Below are 24,148 nucleotides of genomic sequence, written 5' to 3'. Positions count from 1 at the left end.
TAATATCTGGCATTTTCAAACCCCCCTCCCACTTCAATAAACATAATTTTTTTTATGCTATGCAGGGCCTTTTTTTTTCCCCAGAGGAAGGTCACGAAAGCTGATTGTAGTTTTCTTAGATCTACATGTTTCAGTAACATTGGGATTGTCTGTAGCGGGCATAACATGTTGGGGAAACTGATCATTTTTATTAGGGACGATGGTAAATCTTTCCATCTATCAAGCTCCTTGATAATCTTGTTAATTACCGGTGGGTAATTTAACGTATAGTTTGAGGATGCGGTTCTACCTATTTTGATCCCTAGGTACGTGAGGTAATCCTTCCTTACGTCTACTCCAAATTGGGACATATTTGATCGGTTTTGGTCTCCCAAAAGTAAAAGTTGACTCTTGGACACATTTATTTTGTACCCAGTTACACCACTATACAATTGGAATGTCTCAAGTATTGTCTGCAAATGTAGATCCGGCGATCTCATGTAGATTAATAGGTCATCAGCAAAGCACGTGAGTTTCAGCATTTCTTTCCCCACTTTAATCCCCTCATATATATTAGATCGTATTAGGTATAATGCCAACGGCTCCAGAGCTAGGTCGAACAATAAGGGCGATAATGGGCATCCCTGTCTTGTTCCTTTATTAAGCTTTATCACCTCTGACAAAAAACCCGGGACGTGTACCCTCGCTTGCGGGGCTGCATATAGAGCTGTGATATAGTTCCGAAAGTTACCCTTCAGAGCCATTGTGTCAAGAACATCATCCATCCATTGCCAGCTGACATTATCAAATGCCTTAGTGGCATCAACTGCCAGAAGGGCATGTGAGATATTTAACGTTCTCCCCTTTAAACTATCTTGTACTGCCAGTACCTTCCTAATATTTGTTACTGCCGAGCGGCCTTTAATGAAACCCACCTGATGGTCCCCGATTATATCCGGCATAATTAACGCCAGCCTGTTGACCAAGATTTTAGAAACCAGCTTTAGATCTTGATTGATCAAGGATATGGGTCTGAATGATTCCGGATTTGTTAAATCTTTTCCTTCTTTAGGAATACGTTTAATGCACGCAGTGTTACCGGATGGCGGTATTCTTCCCCCCTGAATCACCCCATTAAACAGTGCAGCTAGCACTGATACAATTTCTGGTCCCAGAGCTTTGTAAAATTCTGCTGGAAACCCGTCAGGGCCTGGTGACTTTCCATTCTGTAGGGATTTAATTGTCTGTGTTATCTCGGCCTCCGTTATTTCCGCATTAAGACTAGCTAATGCCTCATCTGTCAATGTGGGGAGTCGTACCTTCTCTAGAAGCTCCCGAGCCACCCTCTTGTCATAACAATCTTGAGAATACATAGCTGTGAAATAATTTTTCATAATTTCTACCATCTTTCCAGGGTGGGAGTGCAAAATTTCCTTTTCATCTCTAAGGGGATATATTTGTACACGTCTAGTATATGGGCGCGCAAGATTTGCCAATAATTTACCTGCCTTGTGACCATGCCTAAATAAGGTGGCTTGTTTACAATCTGCAAACCACTTGACTTTGCCTTCCTGTAAATAATCATAGTTGTGTTTCGCTGTGACCCACTGTGTTCTATTGATATCTGACGGTTCATCCAGATATTTTGTATATGCTAGTCGGACAAGCTGAATCGCCTGCTCATTTTTTCTGAATATCCCTCTTCTGTCCTATTGTATACGACATTATGCGCCCTCTTAGCACTGCTTTGGCATTTTCCCAAAAAAGCTCTGGGTTTTGCCTGTGGGATTCGTTATCCTGGGAGTACTCCCACCACCACCCCTTTAATCCGTCAATAAAATCCTCATCAGAGAGCAGGTGACTAGGCATCCTCCAGACATGATCCGAGCCCCTAGGAAGAGACTCGGTAACCTCAACCTACAGCGGAGCATGATCCAATATCAGCAGATCAGCTATTTCAGTTTTATGAGTCCTCGGAATCACATCCGGAGACACTAATAAGTAGTCTATTCTAGACCAAGACCGCTGGGAGTGAGTTAGAGTAGTGAGAATACTCCCTATCCATTGGGTGGTAATATCTCCAGATATCAACTAGGCCGGTCGCCTCCAGCAACGGGGTCAATGTATGGGATCCTTCTGGATTTTGCAAGAACTGACTGACTATGTCTCTCCTGCTTTCTGTCCTCTAAACTATTACGTACTCTGTTAAAATCACCTCTCACTATCATTTGGGGGCCCTTATTTTGCAGGATTGAGATCTCCAGTGCCTGGTAAAAACTTGATTGTGCCGTGTTTGGGGCATACAGTGGGGGAAATAATTATTTGACCCCTCACTGATTTTGTAAGTTTCTCCAATGACAAAGAAATGAAAAGTCTCAGAACAGTATCATTTCAATGGTAGGTTTATTGTAACAGTGGCAGATAGCACATCAAAAGGAAAATCGAAAAAATAACTTTAAATAAAAGATAGCAACTGATTTGCATTTCATTGAGTGAAATAAGTATTTGAACCCTCTAACAAAAAAAGACTTAATACTTGGTGGAAAAACCCTTGTTTGCAAGCACAGAGGTCAAACGTTTCTTGTAATTGATGACCAAGTTTGCGCACATTTCAGGAGGAATGTTGGTCCACTCCTCTTTGCAGATCATCTCTAAATCCCTAAGGTTTCGAGGCTGTCTCTGTGCAACTCTGAGCTTGAGCTCCCTCCATAGGTTTTCGATTGGATTAAGGTCCGGAGACTGACTAGGCCACTCCATGACCTTAATGTGCTTCTTCTTGAGCCACTCCTTTGTTGCCTTTGCTGTATGTTTTGGGTCATTGTCGTGCTGGAACACCCATCCACGACCCATTTTCAGTTTCCTGGCAGAGGGAAGGAGGTTGTCGCTCAGGATTTCACGATACATGGCTCCGTCCATTTTCCCGTTTATGCGAATAAGTTGTCCTGTGCCCTTAGCAGAAAAACACCCCCAAAGCAAAATGTTTCCACCCCCATGCTTGACGGTGGGGACGGTGTTTTGGGGGTCATAGGCAGCATTTTTCTTCCTCCAAACACAGCGAGTTGAGTTAATGCCAAAGAGCTCTATTTTGGTCTCATCAGACCACAGCACCTTCTCCCAGTCACTCTCTGAATCATTCAGGTGTTCATTGGCAAACTTCAGACGGGCCTGCACATGTGCCTTCCTGAGCAGGGGGACCTTGCGAGCCCTGCAGGATTTTAATCCATTGCGGTGTAATGTGTTTCCAATGGTTTTCTTGGTGACTGTGGTCCCTGCTAATTTGAGGTCATTAACTAACTCCTCCCGTGTAGTTCTAGGATGCTTTTACACCTTTCTCAGAACCATTGACACCCCACGAGGTGAGATCTTGCGTGGAGCCCCAGAGCGAGGTCGATTGATGGTCATTTTGTGCTCCTTCCATTTTCGAACAATCGCACCAACAGTTGTCACCTTCTCTCCCAGCTTCTTGCTAATGGTTTTGTAGCCCATTCCAGCCTTGTGCAGGTCTACAATTTTGTCTCTGACATCCTTGGACAGCTCTTTGGTCTTTCCCATGTTGGAGAGTTTGGAGTCTGCTTGATTGATTGATTCTGTGGACAGGTGTCTTTTATACAGGTGACTAGTTAAGACAGGTGTCCTTAATGAGGGTGACTAATTGAGTAGAAGTGTCTAACCACTCTGTGGGAGCCAGAACTCTTAATGGTTGGTAGGGGTTCAAATACTTATTTCACTCAATGAAATGCAAATCAGTTGCTATCTTTTATTTAAAGTTATTTTTTCGATTTTCCTTTTGATGTGCTATCTGCCACTGTTACAATAAACCTACCATTGAAATGATACTGTTCTGAGACTTTTCATTTCTTTGTCATTGGACAAACTTACAAAATCAGTGAGGGGTCAAATAATTATTTCCCCCACTGTATATATTATACAGGAGCAGTTGGCCTCCCATCAGACCTAATTCCACTCTCATCACTCTACCCTCCCCATCTGTTTCACATTTGTTCAAGGTGTACTGTAAGTTTTTGTGTAATAGTGTTAAAGATGTGTGAATTTTATTCTATATTTTGTATATCTAGGACTGTAATGAGTTAACTTTTTCTTTTCCAAGTGCCTCCCCCCCACCCCTCTCTTTGTTTCAAGGCTGGAGAGGAGAGAGAGGGGGGCAAAGTGCTGTGCTGTGAGAAGTGTCTGATTTCACATCTTTCTACAGGTGTCCCATAGAGTGTGGTAGAGATGCGTAAGCCAATCATATGGCTTGATGATATATATTATTCACTGCCTATAGAGAAGCACCTCTTTGAAGGGTCACATATGACGTATGCAGTATTATTGTTAGATTGTCCGCCATTACAAAATGGCGAACACTTAGATGTTTACATTAGTTCACATTCCAAAGTGGTATTCACTGCGCAGATGTTGAAGTGTTATCTCTGTTTCTCTTATCTCTTCTTCCTTTTTGAACAATGAAACAATGTTTTAGCCTCAGAGAGGACTGCCCTCTTCTGAAGATGTATATACGCCATACCCCATGTAATAAAAGTTAGAGATTGCTTTGACCAACTTCTGTGTCAGTGTTCAGTCTCTCAGCCATGCGTGGATATTAACCCCCTGGGGGGGTACATTGATCTGGAACATCAGTGTATCTAAAATGCCCTAATTTAGGGCTGCTTTAACAGACCTTTGACATTCCACGTGAGGATTCTCATATAGGTATTTGAATTAGAGCTATCATCGGAGACGCATCCAGAGGAGGAAAAGACCGTCCATCCATGACCAATGAGAAAGTACAAAACAGGGACGAGCTGCAATAAAAGCGACAGTTCCCCATTTAGAACTCCCCCCCTTCCCCTTCCCAACAATGAACATAAATTACGTTCAACAACGACATCAAATCAATAGCATTGACTTCTCTTTTTTCGCGCCACCACCGGAGCTGTCGTTACTCCGTTCCTCTCAATCAAGTAACCAATAAACAGATAAACTCTATCAGAACCTCCCTCACCCAAAGCCCTAAGCAACTCTTTAGGATAGGCTCACTTTTATGAACCCAATACTTCCCCTCTCCTCCGAGTTAACATCATATTTGATAATTCTATGATTATAATTTTTTTTCCCCCTCCTTTAAGCTATAATTCCCCCATGTATGTAATCATTTTCTTCTCCCCCCACCCCCTTTACACTAATCAGATGAATCCCAAAACTGTTACCCTCCATTTCAGAAAAAATAAACTGATTCATCTATTGGCCGCCTTCTCAGCAGTCTTAGCAAAATCACGTCTTCCAAGCCTCTTTCTTCTCAGTCTTGGGAATCCTCCGTAACCTCCCCGATCTTCGGCGAACCCTGACGGTATGGCGAGTCCGATACTTTCTCCCATCTGCGGTTGTGTACGGCCCCCGACGGCTTCCAGCCTCTCACTTGACTCTGTTCCCCATCCATGTCAATGTCCATCGCTTCCCACGCTTCCTTGGGCATAAGGTATGTATCAATGCAGCCATTTTGGTGGAATACCCTCAGCGTGGCAGGGAACAACAGTGCAAATTTTATTTTCCTCTTGACTAAGGTGGAGCAGATTTGCGAAAAAGCTCTCCGTCGTTTTGTAACTTCCACGGAATAATCGCTGAAGAGGAACACTTTTGCACCCCTCAACATGAGCGGGTGTTGGGCTCCCTTGTATTTCTTCAGGATCGCCTCTTTGGCGGCATAATTTAAATATTTCGCTATGGCCGGCCTCGGCCTAGAACGTCCCCATTCCGCTTCAGGAGGACGGGCCGGACCCAATCTATGGGCCCTCTCGACAATATATTTGCCTTGTAGTCCAAGAGCTTGGGGGAGTTCCGTCGCAAAAATCTGCGGCAGTTGCGATGGAGGGATATCTTCCGGTAACCCCACCACTCAGAGATTACTTCTTCTCGATCGGTTCTCCAGGTCCTCCATCTTGTCTTTAAGTGTCTGATTGTTAGATAACACTTCACGTACCCGCATCTGCGTTTTCTCCAGTTCCTCCTCCATTATAGCTACTCTCTGTTCCAGCTCTGCTATCTGGGAGGAGTGCTGGGAGACCTCCGTTTGGATCTGAAGGAGCGCTGCAGAGACTGTGGCTTCCAGCGTGGACTTAATATTTGGCGCGAGTAATTTCACCAATTCTATTGCCATATTATGGCAGGAGATGGTAATGTCCTGATCGGGGGTTAAACTGACCTCCGCATCCTCAGTCCCCGTCTGAGTGTTTGGCTAGTGGCTGCGCCGCTAACCGGGTAAGTCGCTGGGTCTTCTCTGCGGCTGCCATCTTGTTTCGCGGGTGTTTGTCGTCGCCTTGCGATAGTCGCGCTGGCGTGCTCGCTATGCCTTCCTTCCTCAGGAATTTCTCCATCCACTCCTTCTAAACTCTGTGCGGGGATCAATATGGAAAAAATCACCATCCGAGGGGTGAATGGCTCGGTTTGCGGGCTTCAGGTGCAGGAGCTCTGATCTCCCTCAGCCTCCCATGCGCGCGCCGGAACCGGAAGTCCATGCTAGGATTTTTACTTTCACTTTGCAGCTGCTCCGCCCACACAGCCTCTCATCAACGTGAGCGTGCTATGCTGAATGCAGTAGAAAAATTATATATACACCGTATATCTGTCATGATACAAATACCTCTTGGCATTAGTTATTGTCTGGGTCACTTTATTGTTTTTTATACTTATGGTGGCCAACCCCTTTAATGATCTGACAAACCCTATTTAACTGGCAGCCTAACTTTCCAGTTTTCACTGACTTTGCCAAAATGGTGTGCCAAAGTGACTGAAACCCTCCGGCAGCAGGTTGTCCAGATGAAGGCCAAAGGGGTGACCCTATCAGCCATAGCAAGAGAAGTTGGTCGTTCCAAGCCTGATTTCTAGAATATTGCATCTTTACAACGTCACAAACTCATTTAAGCCCCCCAAGAAGGCTGGTCGCCCTCGAAAGACAAATGCAAGAGAGGACAGGATAATGCGGAGAATCTCCATGGGTAATCGTTTCAACACTGCAGCTGGAATTGCTCGCCAGTTCCGCACTGAACAGGGTAAGGATTTGTCTCGTCATACAGTGTCTTGACGTTTAAGAGCATTTGGACTGAAAGCCCATTCTGCAGTGAACAAACCTCTCATTAGCAGAAAGAATCAAAAGGCTAGACTCACCTTTGCTGAGGAGCATGTTGTGTGGACAGAGGAGAAGTGGTCCAGAGTTCTTGTTAGTGATTAAAGCAAGTTTAATTTATTTGGGTCTGATGGGAATAATGTTTGTTGACAAACTGGGGAAAGACTGAACCCAAAGTGTGTAAAGAAGTCAGTGAAAGGTAGAGGAGGAAGTGTCGTGGTTTGGGGAATGTTTTCTGCAGCAGGAGTTGGACCTCTCATACAGCTACATGGCAGAGTGAATGCAAGTGTGTATTCAGAACCTTCTTCAACAACACATAGTTCCTTCCTTGTATTCATCACTCAATCAGCCAGCAATTTTCATGCAGGACAATGACCCCTGTCACACAGCAAAACAGGTAAAGCAGTTTCTTGAAACTGAAAACAATAAAATGGCCAGCCCAGAGTCCTGATCTAAACCCAATAGAAAACCTCTGGAAAATTCTTGGTGATAAAGTTATGGTCAAGAAACCCACAACAGTCACAGAACTGTTGAAAAGACTGGAAGAAGAGTGGAACAAAATCACACCAGAGCAGTGTGAGAGACTAGTGATGTCCTGTGGCCGCAGATGTGCTGAAGTCATCCAAAGCAAGGGCCTGTACACTTCCTACTGATTGGTGACTTATAACCTTCAGAAAATGTAGTTAGAATCTCTCTCTGTGCTAAAGTCATTGCTGTTTTCTAATTATGATTATCAAGTTTTTTGAAAAATAAAGGTTTTATGTTGATGTACTTTGGTTATTTTGGAAAACACTGTTCTAATGGCATGGTGTACCCCTTCCAAAAAAAACTTCAAATGATGATCAATGTAGATTACATTATTTCTGAAAAAAATTAAGTGTTCATAAATTATCGCCACTGTATATGTGTTTTTAACACCTTTGATTGTAGCTTTTCTCCAGGAAGAACAAAATGAAACATCATGAAAATTCAACACGCTGATCCTTTACTTATCTAACATCAACTGTCAGGGGAAAAGTCCCCATACACATTAGACTCATTATTGGGTCCAACAACAAAAGGCAAAAGAATAAGGTGTATGGGGACCTTTACTGCCATGGACATCTACTGTCAGGGCCAGGAAGGCTTACTGCTCAGCAGTGTACATGTAAGCAGATACACTAGTTACATCACCCATGAAAAAGTGATGAATGAAAGATGTACTACTGCTTAATTCCTACTATAAAAAAAAAAGAATGAAACTTTTACCAGGGTTGTGCTTGATTACGTTTCTCAAAGCTTCCAGGGCCATTTCAACCTTCTGTAATCTTTCTCCATGCTGTTCGGACTCCACTTTTCCAGTTTGGGTCATGGCCATGAGTGTATGAAGGTACTGTGCTTGGGATCCAATGTAATCGAGGAGACTAGCTGCAAAAGCTTTTGGTACCTGTGTATGAATTAAATAACTGAATAATCCAGAGCTACATGCAAATTCCAACAAGAAGTTTGTAGATTATTAAAGGGGTTTTCCGAGACTTACATATTGATGACCTATCCTTAGAAAATGCAAAATACATAAACCAGCACCTTCAAACTATATATAAAGAGATTCCAGATGCATTACTGCTATACTTTCTATATGAAAATTAGAAACTCTTTGCACATATTTTTTATCAAGAAAATGTCCTTGTGGGTCTTTGAATTGCAGCCATGGTAGTGTGCACCTGCAATCTTTTTATACGTAGTATTGAGGTGCTGGTCCAACTCTCTTTTGCATTATACATTTGGGGGAGTGGCTTCCCCTATTTAAACCGTGCAATCTGCCTGGTGCTTTTAAATCAGAGTAGCCCATAGCTGTATTCTACATTGCCCTGAAATTTGTAGGCCAAAGACTGATGAGGCCCCGATGCTTGGACAAGCGATGTGTACTGTATATTGGATGTATTTGGTATTACAGCTCAATACCATTCCCTTGAATGGGACTCAAATTCACACATGCATGTGACTGATAGATGTGATGTTACACACTGAGGAAGTGGCTGCAGTGCTCACCTGAGCAACGCAACCCCTTTCAACAGTTAATTGGCGGTTATGCTGAGAGTCGGACAACCACCGATAATATAATGACTTATTCTGAGGATAGGTCCCTAATATACACTGCTCAAAAAAATAAAGGGAACACAAAAATAACACATCCTAGATCTTAATTAATTAAATATTCTTCTGAAATACTTTGTTCTTTACATAGTTGAATGTGCTGACAACAAAATCACAAAAAAACGAGATTTTTGTATAACTTACCAGTAAAATCTCTTTCTCGCTCTTTCCTTGGGGGACACAGAAGACCTTGGGTATAGCTCATCTCCATAGGAGGCGTGACACTAAGTGAAGACTGTTAAGCCCCTCCTCCACAGCTATACCCTCAGCCTGGAGAGAGAGACTGCCAGTTGCGTGTCCAAGCAGTGAGAAAAGGCAAAGTCCAACAAGGAACCAACAAGCCAACTACCCAACGGGTAACACAAACTCGGAAACCGTGTAGAGAAAAACAACGAATGGGTGGGTGCTGTGTCCCCCAAGGAAAGAGCGAGAAAGAGATTTTACTGGTAAGTTATACAAAAATCTCGTTTTCTCGCCCAGTTTCCTTGGGGGACACAGAAGACCTTGGGACGTTCAAAAGCAGTCCAAAAGGGGAGGGACCACAGCTCCAAGGCGAAGCACCCGAAGGCATCAAGGAACCGCCGCCTGCAGACCCAGGCGGACCAAGGCAGCATACGCCGAAGCCAGAGTATGCACCCTGTAGAACTCTGTAAAGCGTGCAAGGAAGACCTGTGGCCGCCTTGCTCAAATGCATGGCCGAAGCCCAATGCCTCCAGCCCAGGAGGCACCGACCGCTCTGGTGAAATGAACGGTGACAGCAAAGGCAGAATCCTGCCCACGGTGCGGTAACCTCAGCAATAGCCAATCTGATAAAGCGGAGGAAAACCACCCTGGAGTCCGTCAACTCTAAGCGCGGACCTCCAGGAAACCCAAGAGACCGAACGTCGACAAGAGTCGGAGATCTCCAAGTAAAAACTGCAAGGCCCAAACAACGTCTAAATCGGTGAAGTGTTGAAGCGAAAGGCAAACACCACCTTCAGAAGGAAGGAACGGGATGTAGAACAGCCCTGTCCTGGGAAAAGACAGAAGGCTCAGAACAAAAAGGGGCCATTCAGGCACCCGTCAGAGACACGACTGATACGGAAACACAACCGTACAGGACAGGCGGGGTAGAGAGAACTTCTGTAACGGCTCCAAAGGACAAGATTGGAGCGCCGAGAACTCAGTATGTAGTTCCCAGGGCGGTACCGAAGGACAGTACAGAGGAACCAAAGAGCCATTTCGAGTAAGAAGGTCTTGACAGGCCCAGAGGGCCGGGGAACGCTGGAAGAGGAAGAACAGCGCTGGCACTTGATACCTCAAGTAAAGGAATCCCAGTCCCAGGTCCAGGCCGGACTGGAAAAAAGACAGAACCATGGGGAGAGAAAAAGTCAGAGTGGGGAATGCACAGCTTCCCACAGAACCCCAGATAAAAAAATCATAAGTCTTACGACAGATCCTGGCCTAAATACAGCCAGGAGCGGACAGTAGCGAACCCGCTGGAGTCGCCTGGCAAGCGGGCTAAAAACCAAATGTGATCAGGCGCAGACCAGTAACACGGGCAGAAGTCGACAAAACTGGTCCCGTCGGCCCCCGAGCAACGTTGTCCCGTATCCACCCAAGTGGGGGAGCAGAAGGACAGACGGAAAGGAACCAAAGGGTCCGCCCAGCATCCGCCAGATGCCAGGACAAGACAGGCTAAAGTTCATGCTGATGTAGCCATGTTCTACAGTCCCGGTGTAGGAGATCAAAGGACAATCTGGACCGAAAGGTAGTCCTCCCCAAGTTACCGAGAAGGTAAGTCTACAGCAGGACCATTGTCTTAGAATGGACCACGCAATCTGCACTCAGCGGGAAGACAGAACGCGGTAGACTCGGTAAATAGGCACAGTTAATACAGTCAGTGTGAACAAGGGAGACAGTACGAGGCCAAAAGGAACACCGGAACCATCCACATGAACAACCATGCTCTCCCCAGAGGGGAGGACAGTGAAGGAACAACCTCTGAAGTCTGGCGGGACAGAAGCCACATCGGAGTGATCTGTACCGAGCGGGAGCCAAACAGAGCCGGCGAGATAAGGTAGTCGAGACAGAGGCCGGCGTAACACCCTCCAACCGAACGGAGGAGTGGCAACAGGGAAGCCATAGGACAGCTCAAAAGCAGAACCCTGCTACACTGTGAGATGCCCGGTTCACCGCCTCGCAAAAGGCGAATACCCTGAAGAACCCAAGGCGGAGGTCCTCCGGACCTGGGTAATCGAGCACCCAAGAGAATTTGGGTGACCTTCCCGAGAAAGCGGCCCGCACCTGGTAGCAGATCAGACTGAAGCGTAGAGGCGCCAAGAGGAAGGACTCATACCACACTACATCCGAAGAGGAGGAAATTGCAGCAGGCAAGGGAACCGCAGTCCTGCCAGAGCCAACGAAGAATCCGAGGGACGCTCCAGACAACCGCACTCTCGACCAAGTGACCACTAGCGCAGGGAAGCAATACCGCGGAAGGACGAATGGTCACGCATCTAGGACCCATGAACACTCCCTGGGATGAAGGGCCAACTAAATAAATGAGTACCACACAGCTCCGTGCAGCAGAGAGCAAGTAGAGCCCGTCCGGGTCAGGTGGACAGAATGAACTCCTTAGAGACGAGTGCAAGGTTTGCGGCAAGCATCGTTTCCCAAGAAAACAAAAGTATGCCGCAGGAAGTAGATGAGGCATACGTACGAGCAGCCCGTAAGCAGTGAGAAGGCCAACCCACCTACAGGAGGAGAAGGCATACACGGCCCAAACAACGCACAAGAACGTCCGCTCACTGCAAAAAGGTTAATTCAGCGAAAAAGGGGGCTCGCCACAGAGTGCCACAGCATGTACGGAATTGCAAAGTGCAACCTGAAAGGGAGTTATGCACAAGCCTAGTATAGCATGCGATGGAACGCAAGCAGTCCGCCCCGAAAGGGGGGAATTGTATCAGGCAAACTGCAGTCGGCAAGAGTGCAAAGGCCGGTCCCAAAGGGGAGTGATGCTTAAAGCCGTACCTACTTCAGAGAAGCAGGACATACCCTATAATCCAGCAGGAACGCAGGAGGTCCACCTAGTGAAAGGGGAACATGCACAGGGTTATCCTAGCATTCAGTGAGTGTGCAATAATACACCCAACACTGAACTCAGCGAGAGTGCAACTACTCTGCCAATGAAGGGGGATATGTACAAGTCCAGCACAGCCATCAAGGACAGCTGTGAATCTCATGAGCGTGCCAAATTCTGCCCATGGAATGAGGGGTGGCCACGCACAAGGCCAGCACCGTATCCAATGGGAGTGCAAGCGTTCCACCCATGTTAGAGGGCAATGCTCATGGCCAGCAAGGTATCCGGTGAGAGTGTAGCATGCCGCCCAGAAAAAAAAGGGGGGTAATGCACATGGCCAGCATCTCATCCAGGGAGAGTGCGAGCACCCCGCCATGTATGGGAGTCATACACATGGCCAGCATCGTACTGGTGAGAGACAAACACAGTCAGTGAGAATGTGTGTATGTCACCTGAGGAAGGAAGGAAGGCATGCCCATGGCAGGCAGCGAATCCAGCGAGAGTGCGTACACCGCCCACGGAAGAGGGGTCATGCATATGGCCGACAGCGGATCCAGCGAGAGTGCAAGCACCCCGCCATGTATGGGGTACATGCACATGGCCAGCAACGTACCTGCGAGAAAACAACCACAGACGGAGGGATGTATGTATGCTGCCTGAGTCATGCCTATGGCCGGCAGCGAAACCAGTGAGAGTGCAGCATAGCAACATAGTACATAAGTACATCATAGCACATCAGAGAGAGTGCAGCGTTCCGCCTATGGAAGGGGGTCGTGCACATAGCCAGTACCGTATCCGGTGAGAGTGCAGTATTCCGCCTAAAAAGGGGGGTCATGCACATGATCGGCAACAGATCCAGTGAGAGTGTAGCGTTCCGCCTAAGAAGGGGGTCACGCACATGGCCGAGAGCGAATCCAGTGAGAGCGCTGCGTTCCGCCCATGGAAGGGGGTCACGCACATGGCCGGCAGTGAAACCAGTGAGAGTGCAGCGTTCCGCCTAGAGAAGGGGGTCACGCAGATGGCCGACAGCGAATCCAGTGAGAACGCTGCGTTCCGCCCATGGAAGGGGGTCACGCACATGGCCGGCAGTGAATCCAGTGAGAGTGCAGCGTTCCGCCTAGAGAAGGGGGTCACGCACATGGCCGGCAGCAAATCCATAGAGAGTGCAGCATTCCGCCTATGGAAGGGGGTCATGCACATGGCCAGCACCGTATCCGGTGAAGGTGCAGTATTCCGCCTAAAAGGGGGTCATGCACATGGCCAGCCGGCAGCCAGGGAGAGTGCAGTATCCCGCCTAGGAGGGGGGGGGATGCACATGGCAGGCACCATAACTGGAGAGATGATGAATGCTGCCTACGGAAGGGCCGCATGCACTTGGCCAGCGCCATATCCTGGAAGAGGGCAGGAAAACCACCTAAAAGGGGAAATGCCCTAGCACCGACGCAGGTTGGGAGCGCAACACTATGCCACCTGTGGAAAGAGGGCATGCAGACATGCAGCACTACTGATGAGGCTGCAGCGTCCTGCGCAGTCCAATAGAAATCTGTTATTATTATTTCTTTTTTTTTTTTTTTTTTTTTTCATTAAAAACACAGCTTCTCTGAGGCTAAAGGGGGGCCACCTATAGGGGCACAGATAGTCAGGAAAAGTGGGGCCAGCCATACAGGCCCATTGGGAGCCGGCCTGTACCCAAAGGGTTAACATGGATCCGGCCTGGAGGGCGGCACTGCGATCCCCTGGGGGCGGAGGAACCTCCCGGCGGGAAGAATTCGCGCCTGGAGAAGTTCCCGCCCCCTCCACCAGAGGCCGGAATTTTGCGGCCTAGTAGGCCGTGAAGCCGGGGTCTAAATTTGCGGCGCCCGGTATGTACCGCCGGGACCTGAGGGGAGTGACGCATCAAAACCGGCCGCGGGTGCCCACCCCGCGGGCCGGTCGGAATTGCGGCCCAGCAGGCCGCGAAGCCTGGGCCAAAATTTGCGGAGCCCCACCGACCGGCACCAACGGTCGGCCGGGGCCTGCTGCATAGAAGTCAAGCCCAAAGCCGGCCGCGGGAGCCCACCCCGCCGGCCGGAAGAGTCAGGGGCTCGAATGGCGGCTTGCCGGCCGCGGGAGCCCACCCCGCCGGCCGGAAGAGTCAGGGGCTCGAATGGCGGCTTGCCTAGCCGCGAAGCCTGGGCTAAGATTTTTGCGGCGCCCGGCCGCACCGGGATACCAATATCGGCCGGAGGTGAGGCCTTACTCTACAGCCGTCAGGAGCCTCAGGCTTTGAGCAACACTCCGGTAGGAGATGGGGGGGGGGGGACCCAGAGAAATAAACTATGTCGCCGCTTCTGTAGCTGGCTGTGGGGACAGCCACTGGCTGCATGTCTATGGGGGCCAGGCAGGGAGCAGAAGGAGATTGCCGCTCTGCGGCACCCCAGGGGCCAGCATAGATCCAGCAGGGGACTAGAGGCCCAGTATGGGGGTCAGGCACGCAGGAGACCAGGGTGGGGGGGTGTGGGACGTAGGGCTGGAGAAGCCTCTCTCTTACCACAGCCGTCTTCACCCTCGGTCCATTCCAGCAGGGTCGCCCCTTCAGCTACTGGCACCGTAGTGGCAGGACGCTGGAAGAGGGACTTGGCGTGCGGGCGACCCTTGCGCTGGCGGGATGTAGGGGAGCTGGGCTGCCCTGATCCACCTTGCCTTCTGTGGGGGAGGCAGCAGTGCGGGTGACCGGCACTGGCGCAGCTCAACCCCGGGAGAACAGAGAGGTCTAGTGCGACTCTGTTATCCCTGATGATCTGGAACAAAAAGAAAAAAGTAAAAATCTAAAATTGAAACAAGGAGAAACCAGCCCTGCAGAGCAGGGAGTGTCTTGCCTCCTTGGACACTAAGCAAAAAACTGGCAGTCTCTCTCTCCAGGCTGAGGGTATAGCTGTGGAGGAGGGGCTTAACAGTCTTCACTTAGTGTCACGCCTCCTATGGAGATGAGCTATACCCAAGGTCTTCTGTGTCCCCCAAGGAAACTGGGCGAGAAAAAAAAATATGGAAATCAAATTTTTTAACCCATGGAGGTCTGGATTTGGAGTCACCCTCAAAATTAAAGTGGAAAAACACACTACAGGCTGATCCAACTTTGATGTAATGTCCTTAAAACAAGTCAAAATGAGGCTCAGTAGTGTGTGTGGCCTCCACGTGCCTGTATGACCTCCCTACAACGCCTGTGCATGCTCCTGATGAGGTGGCGGACAGTCTCCTGAGGGATCTCCTCCCAGACCTGGACTAAAGCATCTGCCCACACCTGGACAGTCTGTGGTGCAACGTGACGTTGGTGGATAGAGCGAGACGTGATGTCCCAGATGTGCTCAATTGGATTCAGGTCTGGGGAACGGGCGGGCCAGTCCATAGCATCAATGCCTTCATCTTGCAGGAACTGCTGACACACTCCAGCCACATGAGGTCTAGCATTGTCTTGCATTAGGAGGAACCCAGGGCCAACCGCACCAGCATATGGTCTCACAAGGGGTCTGAGGATCTCATCTCGGTACCTAATGGCAGTCAGGCTACCTCTGGCGAGCACATGGAGGGCTGTGCGGCCCTCCAAAGAAATGCCACCCCACACCATTACTGACCCAATGCCAAACTGGTAATGCTGGAGGATGTTGCAGGCAGCAGAACGTTCTCCACGGCGTCTCCAGACTCTGTCACATGTGCTCAGTGTGAACCTGCTTTCATCTGTTTAGAGCACAGGGCGCCAGTGGCGAATTTGCCAATCTTGGTGTTTTCTGGCAAATGCCAAACGTCCTGCACGGTGTTGGGCTGTAAACACAATCCCCACCTGTGGACGTCGGGCCCTTATATCACCCTCATGGAGTCTGTTTCTGACCGTTTGAGCAGACACATGCACATTTGTGGCCTGCTGGAGGTCATTTTGCAGGGCTCTGGCAGTGCTCCTCCTGTTCCTCCTTGCACAAAGGCAGAGGTAGCGGTCCTGCTGCTGGGTTGTTGCCCTCCTACGGCCTCCTCCACGTCTCCTGATGTACTGGCCTGTCTCCTGGTAGCGCCTCCATGCTCTGGACACTACGCTGACAGACACAGCAAACCTTCTTGCCACAGCTCGCATTGATGTGCCATCCTGGATAAGCTGCACTACCTGAGCCACTTGTGTGGGTTGTAGACTCCGTCTCATGCTACCACTAGAGTGAAAGCACCGGCAGCATTCAAAAGTGACCAAAACATCAGCCAGGAAGCATAGGAACTGAGAAGTGGCCAGGTCACCACCTGCAGAACCACTCCTTTATTGGGGGTTTCTTGCTAATTGCCTATTGTCTATCCCATTTGCACAACAGCATGTGAAATTGATTGTCACTCAGTGTTGCTTCCTAAGTGGACAGTTTGATTTCACAGAAGTGTGATTGACTTGGAGTTACATTGTGTTGTTTAAGTGTTCCCTTTATTTTTTTGAGCAGTGTATAAAGGGCCTCTCCAGGAACAAAGACTTTTCATCTAATGCCCTCAGCCTACCTTCGTAAATAGAAGATTCATACTTATCTGCTCTCTGCTGCACTTTTACAGTATGTTCTGGTCCCCAGACTGTTTACATATGGCGCTACATGGGCATGGTCACATGCTCTGCTACAGCCAATAACTGGCTTCAGCGGTGACGTGGCCAAAAGCAGCACATCGTCGCTCAAGCCAGCTGTTGGCTGCCGTGGAGGATGTGACCATGCCCAGGCGGTGCCGGATGCACACAGTCCAGGGACCGGATACTTAACTTTCCAGCAGGGGGCCTCCAGACACTCCACGGCACGTCCATGGTCCCACGCTGCACTGACCTCCTGACGTACACACGCCGTGACCTGACGCGCTGTGTGACGTCAGGTCCAGAGCAGCGCGGAACAATGGAGTGTCAGCGGCGCCCCTGCTGGAAAGGTAAGTTGCTGACAGCGAGGGGGTGGGGGCGCGACTAAGGCCAGGCTCCCGGAGTGCACAGCGTCATAGCAACCAATGATGCTGTGCACTCCGGGTGTCAGGAGGAGGGCAGGCTGCATGGACAGGCACAGCTCTGGGTGCTGGGACAGAAGCTCTGTGTGGTAGCTGCAGCTCCAGCTTGCAGGGGGTGTGTCCTCGAGATCCCAGGATAATACAAGAAAGAAAGCACAGGTGCCCATAAGTAGTGCCAGCCAGGGTGCCCACAATAAAAAAAAAGGCTGTCACAGTGCTTCTATGACTAGTGCCAGTTTGTGTCACCATTTATGATGGCAGCTAGAGCACCCTTCTGTATAGTGCCAACCAGAGTGCTCTTATGAATGACTCCAACCTGAGAATCACAATGAATAGTTCCAGTCAAAAGGCCACCAGGAACAGTGCCCCCACAGTAATCTCATCAATAGTGCCAGACACAGTGCCCTCATCAATAGTGCCAGACACAGTGCCATCATCAATAGTGCCAGACACAGTGCCATCATCAATAGTGCCAGACACAGTGCCATCATCAATAGTGCCAGACAGTGCCCTCATCAATAGTGCCAGTGGCAGAGATGATGCCACCGGGGTGGGGGGAGAGCTGATGCCACCAGGGTGGGGGGAGAGCTGATGCCACCGGGGTGGGGGGGGAGCTGATGCCACCGGTGTGGGGGGGGAGAGCTGATGCCACCGGTGTGGGGGGGGAGAGCTGATGCCACCGGTGTGGGGGGGGGAGAGCTGATGCCACCGGTGTGGGGGGGGGGAGAGCTGATGCCACCGGGGTGGGGGGAGAGCTGATGCCACCGGGGTGGGGGGAGAGCTGATGCCACCGGGGTGGGGGGAGAGCTGATGCCACCGGGGTGGGGGGAGAGCTGAAGGCACCGGGGGAGTGGAGCTGAAGGCACCGGGGGAGTGGAGCTGAAGGCACTGGGGGAGTGGAGCTGAAGGCACTGGGGGATAGTGGAGCTGAAGGCACTGGGGGATAGTGGAGCTGAAGGCAATGGGGGATAGTGGAGCTGAAGGCACTGGGGGATAGTGGAGCTGAAGGCACTGGGGGGAGCTGATGCACTTGGGCTGATCGCACAGGGGGGAACGAAGGGTGTTGGGGACTGATGGCAGGGGGTCTTATGAGTTTTTATAAAGGAAAACAATCTATTAATTTATTTTTTCTTATTAGATTACTCGATTAATTGTAAAAAATTATCGATAGACTACTCAATTTCTAAAATAATCGTTTACTGCAGCCCTAAAATGAACAGTGGGCACTGACCTCAAGCTGGAATGTGGGCTGTTCATTATACACTCGTACAAAAATCTCCCCCACAATGAGCTCCTTGGCGTGATCACTGAACACAAAATCCGCTCCATAGCTTTTATCACATTCCCCCTGCAAAAGAAAGTATAAATCTAAGTAAATTTTTTATCACATTGTGTATATTATAAGTCAATGAGTTTTCCTCATTAACTATTAGAAAAGTTTTATTTTTTATTTTTATAAAATATATATATTTTTTCTTACTCGTCTTGTCATGCTTTCTTGTTCAGATTCAAGAAATTCCAAAAGCTCAGCTCTGGTACCATTGTTCCATATCAAGTAGGGGCTTTCTGTGTTACAGTTCAACATTTTGAGGATCTAGGATGTAAAAAATAACAGAATTGATATATACCATAAATATATCATATACCATCCCGCCTACATTTGGCAACCAAAGGTAGTAAGAATTATGTAACCAGCCTGCTTTGCTGTTTCTATGACTCCCATTCACTTCTATGGGAGCTACGGAAACAGGTAGCAGCTGGTGTGAGGATTGTGGATATTAGTATAGATCCTTCTTACTATACCTCTTCTGGAGATGACACCGAGAGTTTCCTGGCAACATAAGGAGTAAGCATCCCCACCAAGCTTTTCCGTACAGACGGATTTTCAGGGGTTACTTGATCGCCTATTAAATATCCCCCTAATCGGCTTAAAGCAAGAAGGCTGAGCTTGGCAAGACTGTTGGCAACTTCCTGTCAAACAGTGAGAAAGATGCAGTAAATCAGCATGCTGGGATAACGCAGGAAAGGACAATGTGGTTCTGACAACTTGTTTGCCACATATCATTTATCACAATAATGTCGGAACTTATTTCATATTATCTTCCGAACGATGAGCGTATAAAAATTTAGATTTTGTGGAAAGATAGAGACCTAACCTGGGATTGCAGGACTCCGGGACAAGCCGCTTAATCATTCACAGATGCTAATTACATGTTTGGTTATATTTTTGGGCTTGTAAGACTTACCATTGGTTAAATTCACATGTGGCAGATCTGTTGCAGAAATGTCTGCATCTAAAAAAATCCATTCTATACATGTAAAAAGGGTTGTTTCTGCAGGGTGTGCACAGGTTTCTGCAAGCCCTACTGAGCTTAAAGGGCTTCTGTCACCCCACAAAAGTCTTCTTTTTTTTTTTTGGATAGTTACATTCCTTATCGCGCGATATAGGAGAATATAATCTTGTCACTTACTTTCATGCGACCGTTTCTTTAGAAAACGAAGTTTTATAATATGTAAATCCGGTCTCTACCAGCAAGTAGGGCGTATACTTGCTGGTAGCCGCAGCAGAAAACCGCCCCCTCGCCGTGTTGATTGACAGGGCCAGCCGTGATCTCCTCCTCCGGCCGGCCCTGTCAGTATTTCAAAAATCGCGCGCCTCTGTTCATTCGGCGCAGGCGCTATGAGATGAGGAGGCTCGTCTCCTCAGAACTCCCTCAGTGCGCCTGCGCCGATGACGTCTTCTCTTTCGGTGATGTCATCGGCACAGGCGCACTGAGGGAGTTCTGAGGAGACGAGCCTCCTCATCTCATAGCGCCTGCGCCGAATGAACAGAGGCGCGCGATTTTTGAAATACTGACAGGGCCGGCCGAAAGAGGAGATCACGGCTGGCCCTGTCAATCAACACGGCGAGGGGGCGGTTTTCTACTGCGGCTACCAGCAAGTAGACGCCCTACTTGCTGGTAGAGACCGGATTTACATATTATAAAACTTCGTTTTCTAAAGAAATGGCCGCATGAAAGTAAGTGACAAGATTATATTCTCCTATATCGCGCTATAAGGAATGTAACTATCCAAAAAAAAAAAAAAGACTTTTGTGGGGTGACAGAAGCCCTTTAAGATAGAAATGTATGCAACAAATCTGCTGGGTGTGAATATAGCGTTACAATGACAGAACTGCACTACTGTGCAATATTGTGTTGTGGGTGATCAATATCCTGTAAATACTGTGCTGTAAAGCCCCCTTGAACTTTATTTTTAAAGACTATGAACACCTTCAGGGGCATTTTTATGATTGCACTGTACTCCTTTTGGGCTAAAAATCATTTTTTATTGGCCTTTATTAAAAACCCTGCTCATAATACATACATCATTATTACTGGACTTCTGGGGATGCATTAGAGCCAGTCAATAGAAAAAATAAAATAAAATCTCCACCTTGATCATTATGTTATTAATGGGAAATTATACCTGACTTCAGACTGGGTGGCAGCTTGTTGCAGACATCGTATCTGAGCAATAAAGAGTATAAAGAGAGATTATTAGTATACATACCTGTTGATTTGTGTCTTCATTCTTCTGAATACCACTTTCCTCCAACGTAAAGTCATAGTTGAAAGGATAAATAAGCAGGTGCCACAAAATCCCTGCATGGAACAAATGTGTTTGCAGAAAGAAATCAACTGCAAAGGAGCTGACACATTCCACGGCCAGTGAAGCCAGTCTCTGGACTTTCTGTGAAGACACATGTTAGATGTTTTAGGAGCACTGGACAGGGATCTTATTGGAACAAAATTGGAATGAAAGCTGATGTGCACCTGTACAATCCTCACTGGTCCTTGAGGCAGGACATGGATGAAAACACTGTGAGTAATGTTAAAGAGGACCTGTATCCTCTCCTGACATGTCTTAGTAACTACTTGCATTCCCCATGTAATAAAAATTCTGGAGCATCTATTCCTATGACTCTACAAAGAACCATTCCTTTATTATTACTTCTAGAAGTTTATGAATAAATTACTAGTAGTTTGCAAAGAAGGACCAGGTGGGAATGTATCTCTGCACAGTCTGACACTGGCAGCACTGATTGGACAGTGTCAGACTGTGCAGGGATACAACCCCCAATTGGACCTTTATTGCAAAATGCTAGCAATTCATATTTCTAGAAGGAATAATAAAGGAATCTCATGCACTTTGCTGGCACTGTATTACACTGCAGTTTTTCCTCATGAGAATTTGAGAGTAATCCACATCGTGTGCAGGTACCCTAAGAAGCACTTTAGCAGCGTCTTTCTAGTAAGTGTTGGGTTTTCAGAGCCTACTGTGCCACTGATAAAAAAATTTGACATGTTGCTACGGTATGTCTCAGAAAATTACTATAACTGCATGTATACTGTAATGAACAAGGCACACATCTTTACTATTGTACGTGGGTGGCGGGCTGGCATTCAGATGCCACAATAATGGGCTAGCTGTTTTTCCAGTGACTCAACCATGAAAACATGCACATTTTCGATGTGATGCCTACTTCAGGGACCTGTGCAATTTTTTGTATGTTCCCTGGGCAAAGTAAACATGGTGCAACAAGTTGAACTGGTATCCTACAAAAGGTAACACGAAGCACCTGCACAAAATCCCCAGAGACACAATCGTTAGTTATCTACACAAATGTCTTCATCATTGCTAGGGCAGTGATCCTCTTAGGCATAGTCTAGGGGTTCATTCAGACAACTGTATGTATTTTGCGGTCCGCAAAACATTCATGTGACATCCGTGATGCATACTTTTTTTGCAGATCCATTGTAACAATGCCTATCCTTTCTGCAAAACGGACAAGAATACGACATGTTCTAACTTTTTGAGGGACTACTGAATGGACACACAGATGTAGACAGTACACTGTGTGCTGTCCACATTTTTTGCGGACCTATTGAAATTGATCTGGAAAAAATGCGAATCTGATGTGCACCAAAAATACGCTTCTGTGAATGAATCCTAATCCAAGGCCTCTGACAGTAGTGGTCAGAAGTCTAGGGTAAAGGTCCCTCTACACAGGCTAACACAGCAGGCAATTATATGCCTGCTCATTACAAAAGGTGATTTTGTACATGCAGCAATCACATCATCTGTATGGGGAAAGAGAGATCACTGCTACAATCGCTTGTCCCCCATAAAGATTCAGTCTTTCTGTCCGACAGATCCCTGTTAACAGAACGATCTGCTGCCCAGAAGAGATGATTTAGGTAACCACATCAGTGATGTTTTCATCCGATGAACAAACGTTTGCTTTTAATGAGGTGATCAGTGGTACGATATGTTTCACGAACTTTGATGTTAAAGAGCAGAAATAAAATTGATCTTCCACAATATTACATCAATAAATCCACAAACCCACACACAGCAGAGTAAAGTTAGTGAAACTGACACTTACCTTGCCATAATAGAATACTCTACATATATCTTTAATGATGGTTGGCATCTCTATAATCTTCTCTCTGCACTCCTCAAATTGAGCTGCTACACTGAAACACTTGCATATATGTCCACACACCTGGAAAAAATCATTAATACTCTATTAGTACTGACTGAACTCACCATTCTAGGGAACAGGAGGAATTAAATTTGCCGTTCTAATGTACATACTGTGCATCAGAAGCATACATATATTTTATGGGTACTTGCACCAAAACTTAGTATACCGCACCCCCCAATCCCGATTTTCTGACTAATTTACAATTTATTTATTTTTTTGGAGTGGAGTCATCTATTTTATTCAACGTCTAGGTAGGGTAAAGCGTAACGTGCTTCATAAATATGCTGCTCTTTGTGAACACAGTAGGGAAAAGTCACTGTCACATTTGACCAAGACAGCTGATGGGTTAAATGTCTGTGATTGTGTGAGACAGCAGTCAACTACTTGTTATGGAGCTCGCTCCACTCCGGACAGGCATCATCATTAAAACGAGATTTTTGTGAAACTCACCTGTAAAATCTCTTTCTCGCATAGTTCATTGTGGGACACAGGACCGTGGGTATATGCTGCCACTAGGAGGCGACACTAGGCTGAAAAGTGATAACTCCTCCCCTGCCGGCTATACCCACTCTAGCCTGGAGAGAGCATATCAGTTTGTGCCCAAGCAATAGGAGTAGGAGAAAAAAAACCATACGGTAAACAACCAATAACTGACTAATGCCAGTCGGATAGAACCAGAACTGAGGGCCATACCGGCTCCTCAACGCCAGCATTTACGGCAAACAGAAATTACTGGGTGGGAGCTGTGTCCCCCAATGAACTAAGCGAGAAAGAGATTTTCCAGTTGAGTTTCACAAAAATCTAGTTTTCTCGCTTGTATCATTGGGGGACACAGGACCGTGGGACGTCCTAAAGCAGTCCACGGGGAGGGAAACAAACCACACGCCCATGGAGAAAAAACGACCTCAAGGACGCGTAACCCACTGCCGCCTGCCAGACCTTGCTGCCTGGAGCAGCAGCCGCCCGTAGGAAGACACCCGGGAAAACTAGGTGAACGTGTGCCCGGAAGACCAAGATTCTGCCTTCTACGACTGGAAAGCTGCTGCATGACGGAGATAAATCAGAGAAACGCTGGTCAGGTGGGCCGGGAGCAGAACGCCCAAGTAGCTGTTAAACGGATAAACCTGGAAAACAGCCCTTGGAGGCAGTCAACTTTGACAAAGACCTCCAGGACAAAATTGGTAAAAGTCCGTACAGCAGAAAGCGCTAGTCATGGACAAGCAAACCTCGGAGGCCAAATCACATGGCTGAAAGAGAGCTAGGTTTGTAGAATGCGAGGGAGAAAGAAGAGAAATCCATGTCTGTGAGGAGGTGGAAGGGCGACTACCTCCTGCAAAGA

General features: G+C 47.6%; 1 protein-coding gene across 1 annotated transcript in view; it reads right to left on the bottom strand.

Annotated features, from left to right (window-relative positions):
* DNAJC13 (DnaJ heat shock protein family (Hsp40) member C13) overlaps nucleotides 1–24,148 on the bottom strand; it is a 242,223-nt gene that overhangs the window by 45,651 nt on the left and 172,424 nt on the right. Inside the window, exons 40-45 of the mRNA XM_040433922.1 lie at nucleotides 22,708–22,827; nucleotides 20,832–21,011; nucleotides 19,083–19,250; nucleotides 18,760–18,873; nucleotides 18,511–18,627; nucleotides 8,348–8,525 (exon numbers count right to left, since the gene is read on the bottom strand). Of these exons, the coding sequence (XP_040289856.1) occupies nucleotides 8,348–8,525; nucleotides 18,511–18,627; nucleotides 18,760–18,873; nucleotides 19,083–19,250; nucleotides 20,832–21,011; nucleotides 22,708–22,827 (877 nt within the window). The remainder of the gene's footprint in view (nucleotides 1–8,347; nucleotides 8,526–18,510; nucleotides 18,628–18,759; nucleotides 18,874–19,082; nucleotides 19,251–20,831; nucleotides 21,012–22,707; nucleotides 22,828–24,148) is intronic.

The sequence above is a fragment of the Bufo bufo genome, chromosome 5 (assembly GCF_905171765.1).
Source record: "Bufo bufo chromosome 5, aBufBuf1.1, whole genome shotgun sequence".
Classification (NCBI taxonomy): Eukaryota; Metazoa; Chordata; class Amphibia; order Anura; family Bufonidae; genus Bufo; species Bufo bufo.
The sequence above is the reverse complement of the archived record's forward strand: the minus strand, read 5'-3'. Positions and strand labels throughout refer to the sequence as shown.